General features: G+C 38.0%; 1 protein-coding gene and 1 long non-coding RNA gene across 12 annotated transcripts in view; one reads left to right on the forward strand and one right to left on the reverse strand.

Moving 5' to 3' along the window:
• Positions 1-13602, forward strand: part of SHANK2 (SH3 and multiple ankyrin repeat domains 2) — a 690873-nt gene that overhangs the window by 276043 nt on the left and 401228 nt on the right. For all 11 annotated transcript variants that reach the window (XM_075927697.1, XM_075927699.1, XM_075927698.1 and 8 more), the window contains one exon: positions 13277-13586. In XM_075927697.1, coding sequence (XP_075783812.1) covers positions 13277-13586 — 310 coding nt within the window. The remainder of the gene's footprint in view (positions 1-13276; positions 13587-13602) is intronic.
• LOC142829168 (uncharacterized) overlaps positions 1-13602 on the reverse strand; it is a 139876-nt gene that overhangs the window by 43850 nt on the left and 82424 nt on the right. Inside the window, exon 6 of the long non-coding RNA XR_012903549.1 lies at positions 13299-13545. This is a non-coding gene — a long non-coding RNA (uncharacterized LOC142829168). The remainder of the gene's footprint in view (positions 1-13298; positions 13546-13602) is intronic.

Consider the following 13602-nt stretch of genomic DNA (forward strand, 5'->3'; position numbering starts at 1 on the left):
GAACATGTGCATCTAGATTTTTCTTAGAAGAAAATGAATGAGCTGGTTTAGTAGGAAAGAATGTGTAACTTGCTCTTTAGCACAGTTTCTCTCATTCTTCTCTCTACTTCTTTTGCTTGGATGTACAATTTCTAGTCTCTGAACTTCAGTATAGTTCAGTATGCAAAAGACTTAGTCTGGTGAACAGATTTTATGCAATTTGAACAAGAAAGTAATTTTTTTTATATCAGACTGCATGATGTTTGGGGGTGTGACTATCAAATAAGTTTCTGAACACTTCCATTTTCACAGTAGTGCTTTGAATTTAGCGGTACATTTTCCAATGAATTAATGGAAATCATGTGGCTAAATACCTCCATCACAACTAGGAAAATTTAAGACTAAACTAAGTGGTAATACTTCCAAAATTATGTAAATGCAAAATCAGTTATTGATAATGAGTTTTATGGATATGCCTACTTTATTCTGCAAGTTACTAATTGATCTTTTACCTACTCTTACTTACTAAAATGAAGTAAACAACAGAATCTGATTTTATGTTTTTATTCCTAAAATAATCTCCTTATTGTGTTGTGAATGCAGTGTGTGAAACCAGAGGTTGGGCTGGCCAAAATGAAAGTCAAGCTAACATTAACAAATCCTTTCTTTTTTCTACTCAGAACTCTGCCTGATAGCAAGGGGAATATTCTGGAACATTGTAAAATACAAATTACAATGCTTCATACTAGAGCTAGGCGTAGTATTGTGAATATTGCTTTGATTATTAATCCACTGTACAAGTCTTAATGAGCAAGCCTTCCTCTCTCAATGGGACTGACTCTTGAGAACATTACAAATACTACAAACACCTACATATTTGTACAAAGATAACCCCATGTTAATACTGCAAGATTCCTTTTTTAATCCCCTGTTATTTATAAAAGTATGAATCATTAACAGTTATTTCTGAGATGGAGAAATGTAGCCTATTAATGTAACTTAAAATGCTGTTATTTTAAGCAACAACAAAGCAAAAGCTCAGGTTCTTTTTAATACTAAATGACTTGGTAGCAGGAAGAATAGTGAGGTGCTTAGGTAAGTTACCTATTTTTTTTAATCCTGCTTGCTGATGTGCCCTTTGAGTTTCCTTTCTCTTGAATGAAGCCTAGGATGGAACAGCCAGTTCTTCTTTAAGTGGTTCCTTTGTGTATGCCACACAGAGTATTCATGCATGCCATGCGCCTGCATCCAGAAATTCAGGAGAGTAGGGATTTAGGGATCTGGTTGCAGGGGCAAGGGGAGTTTGGGGCTTCTCCAGGCAGGGAGAGGTGTGGGAGCCCAGGGCTCCAGCTGTGGACATGAGGGAGGGTTCCTCAGGGTTCTGGACTTGGGGTGAGAATTTGGAGGCAGGAGCTCAGGGCTCCTCCATGTGGGGATCATGCAGCATGAGTTGTGGTGAGGGAGCTCAAAGCTTCTCCAAGCATGGGAAGGAGGCTCAGGCTTCAGCCACAGTGGGGAGTGATGGATTTGGGGCTCCTCAAGGCAGAAAGGGCCTTGGGACTCTGGCTGTGGAGTGCGGGGCACCTGGGACTGCTGTGGTGGGAAAGGCATCGGTCATGGGTTTCAGCTCAGAGGTGGGGCTCAGTTCTCCAGCCACCAAGTGTGTGTGTGTTTGCACTTCACGTATAAGGGGCATGGTCAGGGACTAACCTCTCTGAAAGGGGATTCCACCCACTACCCACAATTCCCTAATTTATGAAGAAAATACTTGTAAGTAGCTAGCTTATAAATTTGTATTTAGTAGTTACATTTTTTTACTGTAGTATAGAATGTTTTCCCCTGTCTGGGCAATTCCGCCCTGACTCTGGGACTATTCCTGGCTTCAGGAATTGCATCTCCTGCCTTCAGTCCTTCTTCATCACTGGCGAACATCTGTACTGCCTGTATGAAATACTGTCATATTTCTGTGAAGTGTCATTCTTTTCAGGACAAAGATTATTTACAAACGTTTCCTCTGTGGTAGCAGTTAGGACTATACATTACTCCCATACGTGGATGATTGGCTCTTGGAAGGCTGATTTCATCATGGAGGTCAGATCAGTGACAGGGTTTCTCATGCAACTTTTAATAACCCTGCATGTATGCATAAAAGATACATACATATATATGTATATATAAGATCAATAACCTTTATGGCAAAAGTTTGGATTTGATTTCTGCAAGAGCGTTTCTTCACTCAGAAAAATTTCATGCAGTAAACAACGTGACTTCACTCACCACCCACAGACCACAAACTACAGTGCACTATTAAGCCACTTGGCCACATGCATCTACAAGACTTCTTTCAGCAGATTCCCATTGTGGTCCTTGCAGGCTTGACTCCACTTGACCTATTGACCAAGTGAGAACCACATCAATTCCAGAGTAGTGTTTCCCGCCAGTTGTCACCTCCCTAACTTGGTGATCAAACTTGGTAAAGATCATAGTGGGAGTTCTGTTCAGACCTCCTGCCCCAGGGTCACTATCTGATGGACACCTCCCTTCTGGCTGGGGTGCTCCTCTGCACAAGAACACTTCTCAGGGCCTCTGAACCCCACAAGTTATACAGATAATGCTGGACCACAGTTGTCTTTACAAACAAACAGGAAGGAGTGAAATCTCTTGTCCTTTGCAAGGAGGCTGTCAGACTTTAGAACTGGTGTGTAAGGAACACAGCACAATACAAATGAACAGATAACTCACCCTCTAAGGTACCAGGGAAGCCATGGTCAATGGCTGATGCCCCGGATGAATGGCCTCAGATATGCCTGTTCCATAGGTAGTAGGTAAGCTATGCTGTGACAAAGCCAACATCATTCTTCTAGCACTTCACTGGCACAGATAGTTGTGATTCACAGAACTTTTAACAATGTCTGTGCATCTGCCAACCACGATCTGTCTGTTCCTGGATTTGCCAACCCACCTACAGAACAGTTCATCAAATGCCTAATCTGGACCTTCCCTCCTTTGCTTAAATCTACCCCTCAATGCAACTGTATAGTCATCCTGTCCAAGCTCACTAGTCCATCTTTCCAACCTGTAGTGACTTGTACCTTGGCATTCAGTAACAACTAAGGCTATGGCTACACTGCCACTTTTTTTGTAGAAGAGGATATGCAAATCATGCTTATATTTATATATCTTCTTCCAATTCTTTTTGCGGAAGAGGTTTTGTTGATAAAAATGCCTGTGTACATGGGGCCATTTGTCGGAAAAATCCCCTCTTTCGCAAGAACCTGTAAACCTTGATTTTTGAGGAAAAAGAGATCTTGCAAAAGAGGGGTTTTTTTTTCCAGCAAATGGCCCTGTCTACACAGGGCTTTTTATCGGCAAAACCTCTTCCACAAAAAGAATCAGAAGAAGATATGCAAATGTGAGTGCTATTTTCATATCCTCTTTGGCAAAAAAGCGGCAGTGTAGCTGTAGCCTTAGCTACTGAAAATTCAGTTTTTCTAAAAGAGCGTTTTTTGGTTGGAAAATTGTTCCAACAATTTTTCAGCTTTAATTATAGGGTGGGCATTCATTTGTGCCTATTCTGCGTGCTCACTGTTGGAAGTTCTGATGTAAACAGCTCATTTGCATGTACTCCTAAGCAGACAGACATCCATAAAAGGTATGAAAGTGATAGAATTTTTGTTTCTATCAGGGATTTCACGTATGTAGGGGGTCTCAGTCTTTTTCTTTCTGAACCTCTCCCCAACATGCAATAAAAACTCTGTGGCCTATTTATGCCACAACTGTTTTTCTGCATATAAAATCCAGGGCTAGCCTTAAGGAGTAACAAGCAGGGCAATTGCTTGGGACCCCTCACCACAGAATACACGGTGAAGCTAAGTTGCTCAGATTTTAGCTTCTGTCCTGGGTGGTGGGGCTCAGGATCCTGGACTACAGTCCCTTGCAGCAGGGCTTTAACTTTCTGCCCTGGGCTTAGAGAGTCTGATCTCAGCCATACTTGGCAGCCCCCTGAAACCTTCACACAGCCTCTCAAGAGGCCTGGACCCCTGGCTAAGAACATTTTGTGTTTGTACATTAGCAAAGCGGGTCCATGTGATTGCACATTCAAATGGACACTTAGGTAGGGTTTGAAAATCAGAGCCTGAAAGGCCTTAGCTGGTTACTTTGGGGTGCAAGGGATACGAATGAATGATTCATTTAATCATCATTCTTCGGGAGTGCTTATACTGAAATGTAAAAATGACTTTGCCTATCAGTGACTCCATATCAAAGATATTTACTCTGTAATTGGAATGACTTTTTTTTCTATCAGCCCTGCTAACACAGGCTGGGATCAGAAAGTCCTGTTGGGATCTTTCCTCCTGATGCAAACTTACCAGTAAGGGTATGTCAATACTGTAAGGCTATTTCAGGATGCTGGAGGTATCCTGAAATAGCTACACCATGTCTTAGGAGCGCATCCGCTATTTCAAAATAATTTTCGAAATAATGGACGTGCTATTTCGACATCCCTATAAACCTCAATCCATGAGGAATAAGGGATGTCTCAAAATAGTGCTTTATTTCGAAATTTGGTGCCATGTAGAAAGGCCAAATTTTGAAATAGCCTATTTTGAAATAAAATCAAAATAAGATACGTAACTTGCATAGTTCAAATTGTGTATCTTATTTTAGAGTGCAGTCTAGACATACCCTGAGGGATTCTGTTTAGCCCAGGGAATTATTCTCTGTTATACCTCTGCAACCTACTTTCTTTAAATTCTGTCTCCATTAGTTACATACTCATTGTCTTCAGATAGACAGCAGAGGTGTAACTGAGATCATAGTGTCCCTGTCTTTTAATTTAGTTCACAATTGTGTTGATGATACATGTGCTAGAATAGAATCTATTCTTCTTCCCTTGTAGAGCTAACAGGAGTGAAAAACAAAAACATTTTTATTGGTGAGTAAGGTCATTTGAAATGTCTAAGTATCTATGGAGAGCAGAGTCTAAATGAGACAGGGCCATTGTACTATAGTCACTTTTCTATCAAAAATACCCTTTGAGGCTAGATATGAGCATGGAGATTTGTTCTTCCTTAGCCACAAGTATAATTTTTAAGTAGATATCATTATGCAACATAAGATAATTCATATATAATATATAAGGCCCTTGTTTTGTTTCCTCCCACATTTCACAGTGAAACTTCTCTTTGTGAAGGTCAGTTAGCTACTATGGCTTTTGTTAGACACGTCTGTGACAGATCCAGTCCTAGCTGAGTAGTGGCATGTGCTTCCTTTCTCTCACTTTTCTGTCCAGTCTATTCAATTTACTTTCATTATTAATTTAGTACAATTTAAAATTTAAACATATAACATTTAAAATTCCATTAAGTGATAACTTTTAAAAACTTCATATATTGCACTTTTCATTTCCTTTCATTCCTTTTTATTTTCTTTTGACTGTATAGATAGGTTTAGTTTTGTTCCTTTTTTCAGACTCTTTTCTAGAAGGATTTTATAACAGGGTGACTTGCCCCTTTAAGGGCTGGAGGCCTGAAGCTGGTCAGCCTTGTACAGTTAGCCCAGCCTGTCTCAGCTAGGATCAGGGATGGGGTTCAATTAGTAGAACCAGCTGGATAAGGAATAGCTGGTTCTCCTGGAAAGAGCAGTAGGAAGAAGAAGGGATGAGATAAATACTATTTGTTTAAGGAGTCTGCTAAGGGTGAGTAGGCTGTAGCAGGGAACCCTGAGTTTTCTTGGAAAGGGGATTTAGAAAGAGAAAGCCTGGGAGACTCCCAGCAGGCAAACTGAGAGGATAGACTTGAGGGAATTTGAGAGCCTTTTGTTCTGTATTTGTTGTTATGTAAATGAATCCATCCCAGGCAGGGGTCTTGCTAAATCTTAGAAGAGTTTGTTCTGGTAATCAGAGATTTCTGAAACATGGGGAAACTGAGGCAAGGGTGCTTGCCAGACGATCTCAGGTTATGAAAGGGACTCAGGAGATGGCTGGTTTGTTTTCCCTTCTTTTTTAATTTTTCTGTGTTGAGTTCTCCTCAGTCTTTTCTTCCCTCTCTTCCATAGTCCTCCATCAATATTGCCTTCTGTCATTTCTCATTCTATCCTTCATGCCACCAGTATCTTTCTTCCCTGTTATTTCGAGCCTAGTTTTCCTTTCCCTCTGAGACACTAACTTACTTGTTCTCATGTTTCCCTTTCCATCTGCTCCTGGTCATTTCACTCCAGACACCCAGAGCCATTCATTACTCCTCCATTCATGAGCCATCCATGCATGTTTCCCTTATTTTCCCTTCATTGCTTCTGCTCTCAAAAACAATTGGAAAAAGAGGCCAGTGTGTTTTCCTGCACATAAATCAGTGAGAAGGCTGCAGGGAAGTGTGGTACCTGTCTCATTCACTAGGAAACAAAATTGAGATACTAGGCTTAGAAGCTGAAGGTACTGCCTAGAGTTAGTAGCTTGTCTGGTCAGAGAAAGCTAACTTTTAAATAGCCATTCAAGACAAAATCAGCTGGAGGTGACAATAGACAGACTGTGTAGCTGTCAGGGAGGGAAAGAGAAGTGGGACAGGAGAATGGCAGTGGAGAGCACTGGGGTCAGAGAGATGAAAGGGATGGAGCTGTGCTTGAAAGAGAGAGCTTTCTCATTTTCAGACAAGTATTTATTTTTGCTCTGCCCCCTCTGACTTGTTGCATTATACAAGCTCATGTTCCTCCATGGCCTGTACAATAATGGCTCTGATTCTTCTCTCTTCCCCTATTGTACATTAGGGCTGTGTCTACACTGGCTTGAATTTCCGGAAATGCTTAAAACAGAATAGTTTTCGTTATAAGTATTTCCGGAAAAAGAGCGTCTACATTGGCAGGCTGCTTTTCCGGAAAAGCCCTTTTTCCGGAAAAGCATCTGTGGCCAATGTAGACGTGCTTTTCCGGAAAAGAACCCCGATCGTCATTTTCGCGATCAGGGCTTTTTTCCAGAAAAGACTACTGGGCTGTCTACACTGGCTCTTTTCTGGAACAGTGTTCCGGAATAAGGACTTATGCCCGAGCGGGAGCAGCGTAGCTTTTCCGGAATAGCGGCTGATTTTGTACAGTAGAGTGTCGTTGCTTTTCCGGAAATTCAAGGGCCAGTGTAGACAGCTCGCAGCTTATTCCAGAAAAGCGGCTGATTTTCCGGAATAAGTGGCCCAGTGTAGACACAGCCTAGGAGTAGCACCATGTTTAAACATGAAGCTAATGAGAGGCTGCAGAGTGTTTTAAAACTGTGCATAATAGGTCATATTCCTCACCTCCTTGCAGCCTGTGTCACTTGCAGTTGTGCAAAGCAGAGTACAGTGTTACCAAATGGCCGTGTCTACATTGGCACCCTTTTCCGGAAAAGGGATGCTAATGAGACAAGTCGGAATTGCAAATGCCGTGGGGGATTTAAATATCCCCCGCGGCATTTGCATGAACATGGCTGCCACTTTTTTCCGGCTCGGGGCTTTGCCGGAGAAAAGCGCCAGTCTAGACGGGATCTTTCAGAAAATAAAGCCTTTTCCAGAAGATCCCTTATTCCTGATTTTAAGAGGATTATAAATATTCAGGTCATGTCTACACTAGGAAATTATTTTGAAATTACTAAATTTGACTTAACTCCCAATTTAACAAATTTGAACTAGTGTGTCCACACTACAGGGAAACCTCAAAATTAGTCTGAGGCAGGCTCCATTAATATGGACATGCTATCTTGGACTTAGAGCCCCAAGAAGCACTGGGGAGTAATTAGTTCGAATTAGTGGGCACTGGAGCATCTACGGTACCGTTATTTCAAAATAGCTATTTCACAGTTAGCGTTACTTGTGATGAAAAGCAGGAGTACAGATTTTGAATTCCGCAGCCCATTATTTTGAAATAACGGGCTTGACAGTGTGGATGGGCCTAATAAATGCATATATTTATAAGTGGGCCTAATAAATGCACATATTTATAGTTTCTGAATAAGAGTTTAAGCTTATTCAAGAGAAAGCTATGTATGGCTTAGCTAGTCAAAAAGACCATTCCTGTGCCCATACGTTTTCTATGCAAATCTGTGAACTGATGTCAAATCCATTTATTTAACTTTATATATAATCTTGCCCCTATTTTCCTTTGTATATTTTTCGACTATTGAGTATTTTGGTTCAAATTAGTAGGCTAAATTTTTATCCTCACAGATTTTTAAAGAAATTTGCAATTATGCCACTTTGTAAGAGTATTTTTTTTCATTAAAAATAATAGCTACATAAACAGTGAAATGTTAAATGAATCCTAAACTGTTAATTATCAAGCATAAGTAAGCACTTCACTTTATATTGTGAGTTATTTTATAGATAGCATATCAGGCGTATGGAAGTAAAATCCAAGTAATCCATATGATCCCTCTTCCTTTTTTAGTTTATGGAGCAGTGATCTTAGTGATACAGTGGTCTAGCTTTTATCTGTGGGTTTTATCTTAACCATCAGCGGAGGCTGCTGCAATGGTGTAAATTGTAAGTATACAATTTAGGTTTACGCTGTATGCTGTTTAAGTTTGCAGGTTAGTCTTTGCAAACGTAAATCTTACTCCCCAGAAGTCGTATATAGCATTGCTGAAATATTTATAAATTTATCCAAAATGGAATTTTTCAACAGCTAAGCATTTACTTTGTTGCGACTGCTGAAATCCCACATCCTATTTCTAATGTTTTCAAAAAGCTAATCTTTCAACATTCCAGTAGTTTTTTGTTCTTCTGAAAAGATTTTTGCACTGATTTTCACTGGTATCCATAGAAATTTCCCACTAATAAAACCTTTAAAAAACTGCAATGGTTAAATAATTTATTGTCATCTACACAGAATTTGATAAAGTAGCTGGGTTGCATTTCAATGTTTTTTCCTTATCAAAATCTTTTTTATTTCAGTGTAATTATCATAATGGAGGGGGTGTAGAAAATAATTGGTGCTTGCCTCTCATCCTTTTCAAACTGGAATATGGGTCATATTCAGAAATGCCGTGTAGTGGCAGTTTGTCTAAATTTTTAATGTAGGCATGGTGTGAAGCCTGATTATTGTTAGATGCGCACACGCTCTAGAATTGACTCTGGTCACATTGAAAAAGACAAGCAAACAAATATCAAAAAACAAAGAATGTATCTGAATATTGAGATTCATCTGTGCAATTTTAAAAACTAAGCATACTTATTCAGTAGCTTCCCTTACTTTCAAGATTTTTCCTTCACAAATTCTTGCTGTTGAAATGCTGATAGGAGGTATCTTTCCATCAATGATTCCCCTCCTCCCTTTCCAAATATAAATTTTGGCCCCTCTTAGCCTGAACTGCTTTTCCTTCCTTCAGTCCTGTGTTTGCTTGTTCATAAATGCAATGATTACAAAGGCAGAGTAACGTCTGAAAGACTGTGGTGATGGTGTTCACATGACTAATACTGTGAAAGATAGCAGGATTTTTTTTTGAGCCGCTCCAGTCTACGCACAGTTGGTTCCCAGCTGACAGACAGAATGTGGGGTGGGCTTTGTCACCAGAACGCTGGGTACTGCATGCCCAGCTATGCTTGCAATTACACGGTGCCCGGAAACCTGCTGCTTATGTCAGGGTGCAGGCAGTTTAAACACATAGAAACTGGGTAGTTTTTTTTCCCTTTTTCTTCCCAGAAAAGGTTATGTAATGAGGGGATTGCTGCTAAAGTAAGAGAAAATGAAGTCTTTGTTAAATGCCTTAACAAAGAAAGAAGGTAAGCAATGAATGCAGAACATTTGATGTTTGAGAGCTGGTATTTTCTTGTGTACCTTATATGATCTGCTTACTTAGCATATAATTAATCAGTTCTTGTAATTTCTTTTTCAAAATTCTTGTATGTCAGAGCATCCATTTAGACAACTAATTATTAGATCTAGTTGGTACCTGATGTATTTGTTTTAGTTTTTTCTTCAACTCAGGTAGTTACAGAAGATTCTGTTTTTTAAGAAATTCATCTGAAGATACATTAGGAATTTCCTAGGTGAATATTATCACTGTATACTGTTTAACTGCCCTCTCTTAAGTATGGCTTATTAGGTATAAAATTCTGAGACCTGGAAGGAAAGTGCTATTTAATCCTTAGTTTTGATTTAAAGGTACAGTAATTACTTGATTTGAAACTTAAAAGCAGGGAATTCATTCAGATGTTTTATGACATTTTATAATATTTCTTTTTTCAAACAACCTTTGCAACAAGATTTATAAGATCTGTAAAATAATTAACTAACAATAAAAATTATTCCAAGAATTTATAGCATACACATTTGTTTCATTAATTTGTGGTGTAGTTATTTTTATTGTGAAAATAATATAAATATTGCCATGTAAGAAACAGCTAAGAAAATATCCACCCACTTACAGTTTGCAGATTGCTGGGAGAAAAACAGTTGGTAGGAATATTAATCATTTTAGGCACGGAAGAGGTTATTTTTAACTCTTTTTCTATAAATATGTGCCTAAAAATCCTAATTGTGGTTTTGATAATTTTCCCTATATTACTTTTACAAAGAAAATGTTAATATTTTTAGTCTTTACTTTTTGAATTACTACTTCCAGCCATGTCTTTTAAAATGTAAGACTGATAGTAGTCAAACCACATGTTAATTCCAAAATGATTATTAATATCCTCTGCACTTGAAGGCAATGGGCAAAAATAATTTTACATGAGACTTGGACAATACATACATGTTTTATATTTGGAGTGGGATGCAAATTTTTGATTTATCTGAAACTTGTCACTGCAAATGTGTTCAGAAATGCTTATCCCATTCTGTCAATTAGTTCAGTAATATCTGTGCAATATGCAGAATACTTAAACTACCCCAAAACATTTCAACTTTTTAACAATAAACCTTCAGCAGATAGATTTTCATTTTTAATGAGTTTAACAACAAACATTCAAAATCTAAGTGTGGAGTCTTCATCCTGTCCATTTTGTGAACTAACAAATAATTCTAAAGGCCACATCTGTGTCCTGTTGAAGCCAAATGTAAAACTCCCATTAACTTAAATGGGAACCGATTCCGCCTATAAATAAGCAAGCCTGTACCTATTGTACCATGTTATTTTGTATAGTCTTTATTAAAAGTAAATATTTTACCCCCATAATATCTTATACACAATCTGCCTGTCTTCGATGACTTTGTTAGTAAGAAGTATGGTAAATGTCCCACATAGCTATATAAAAACAGTACATCTGTATCACATACTACACATAACATAGCAAGACAACTGTCACAGAGAGTTTTCTAAAGTGACAATGAATGAAAAATGAAAAAAGAAATTGTACCTTTTTGCAGAGGATCTACAAACACTCCGGACGATTGTATTGTAAATTTTCTTGAATTGTATGTTGGCCTACAGCTGAGTCTTTTAGAAGCTTTATATCATACAGACAAATGCACCTAATTGGAGTTAGGAACACAAGTTCCACTGAATTTCTTCTAATTGTAATTTTTTTAAATAAGTAGGCATTATGATAAACTTGAACAAATTTTCTTCTCACAGAGGTTTTGTAGACATTAGCATTCTCTTAAATCTTATCCTTCTTAATAGTCTTGTTGATAAAGTACACTGATATTAATTATTTTTTTGCTTCAAATAAAATACAGTAAAAGTTAATATCAATTTTTAAACCCTTTCTCTATATACGTACCTTTTTGTTAATATTTAGTAGAGAAGGTTTAACTTAAATTAAGAGTTTCAACTAACTGTAATTTTAACTATTTTCTGTACTGTGTCATTTTATGATCCTCTTCAGTCATTTGTCAGTCAAGAATTCTTGAATTATTCTTTCAGCTTCAAGTTGCAATTCGTTAAGATATTCTTTATGTCCTGTCCTAAAATTGTGGGAAACTTTGCTCCTCTGATGTTAAGCACTTGTTGTCTTTAAACCCAGGGGTGGCTGTATATTAGAGGAGGATGAAGTGATTTCTATGTATACTAAGAGCTATATTAAGATTTATGTGTTTGTATAATATGACCTATTTTTTCTATTTTATATAAGCTTATGCTTTTGAAGTTTGTGTTAGGTACTTTCTTATTCTTCAAAATGAAAGACATTGTATACTTGCAAAATATTATCTGGGGTTTCTTTCTTAACTGAAATATTATAGAATTTTTGAAAATGACAAGGTGTATAGCCTTTCTAATTATTATAGGCTACCGTTTGTTAGTGATATCATTATTATTACTTTACAGATATAGATTTGTGAACTCTAACTTCAATCCTACAAACCCACTGAAGTTCATGTGATTATGTGGTGTAAATAAGGACTGTAATAAATTAGTGTTTTCAGGATTAGACTCTCTATTAGTTTATAAAATTAGTAGGAAGAACTATCTGTTCTAGTGTGTGTATAAGAAGCCCATTATTAGAAAAGTCTCTTTAAACTGTACTTAAGGCCAAAGAACCCATTACTTTGTGAAATGAAGAATTCTGGGGCATAATGTTTACGAATATAAATTGTCCCATGATTTCAGTGCTCTGCCAGTAGCATTTGCAGGATTGAGTCCCTGATTTGTATTCTTTTACTTAAAATACTTAGCTAAATGACGTATAGATGTCTGGGTATGTTCTCCCCTGGATGCAGGTGGGAGCTGAAGTGAGTATATTACCTCAGGATTTTGCACTCTCTGCTCTACAGACAATAATAGGTGCAATATAAATGCCTAGATTAGAAAAACAGACACCTCAGGATTATATTAGTGTAAGCGTTCTAACAGAAGAAGAATCTGTCCTGAATTTTTAACCTGAAAGATGGAGATAAATCCTGCTAACATTAAAGATTTCCAGGCTACTGGTGAACTGACAATGGAACCAAATGTTTTCTTTCAGTTTAGGGCTCTGTAGGAAAAAGGAACCCAAAACAGAATAGGGAAAAAGTTCCTGTAGACCAGTTATGTCCATGATCTTGTGCGAGGCTTCAAAGAAAGCTTGAGAGAAAGCAAATAGTGTTGATGAAAGCTTGGCAAAAAATAGATGTTTGCCATTACTATTTATTTATCATTGATGTTTCCAGTGTTGTGGGGTTAACTAAGTAGTAGAATCACTAAGTCAAAGTATGTTGCATGTGAAAGTAGTTTTCAGTTTTAATTATGTTTTTAAATATAATTCTGTTATTTAGCTTGATTAGATAATCAGCAGAGATCGTTTTTCTCTAAGCACCCGAAAAAGGTGCCATATGTTGTTGAATCTTTTTGAGGCATGATAAATATGCATAAATGTAAAATCAGATGTGATTACCATAATTGTCTCCCCCTCCCTTACAGTGCCATTTAGAGAGGCCCCTACCTATTCGAACAGGAGGCGGAGGCCCCAAAGCACCTTGGCAGCACCTCGTGTCTTGCTTCGTTCCAACAGCGATAACAATCTGAACATCAACAACATTCCTGACTGGTCAGCTTCATCTTCTGCTTCTTCACACCGCAGCCTTTCACCTCACCTGCTTCAACAGATGCAGAATAATCCTAATGGAACTGTAAAAACTGTTGGGAGTTATACTCCATCCTCTCGGAGTCGGTCTCCATCACTAAACAGGCTAGGAGAGGATGCAAAAAGACAGCAACATAGGCACATCAGGTGATCTTTTTCAATA

This window comes from Pelodiscus sinensis, chromosome 4 (assembly GCF_049634645.1).
Source record: "Pelodiscus sinensis isolate JC-2024 chromosome 4, ASM4963464v1, whole genome shotgun sequence".
In the NCBI taxonomy this organism is placed as follows: Eukaryota; Metazoa; Chordata; order Testudines; family Trionychidae; genus Pelodiscus; species Pelodiscus sinensis.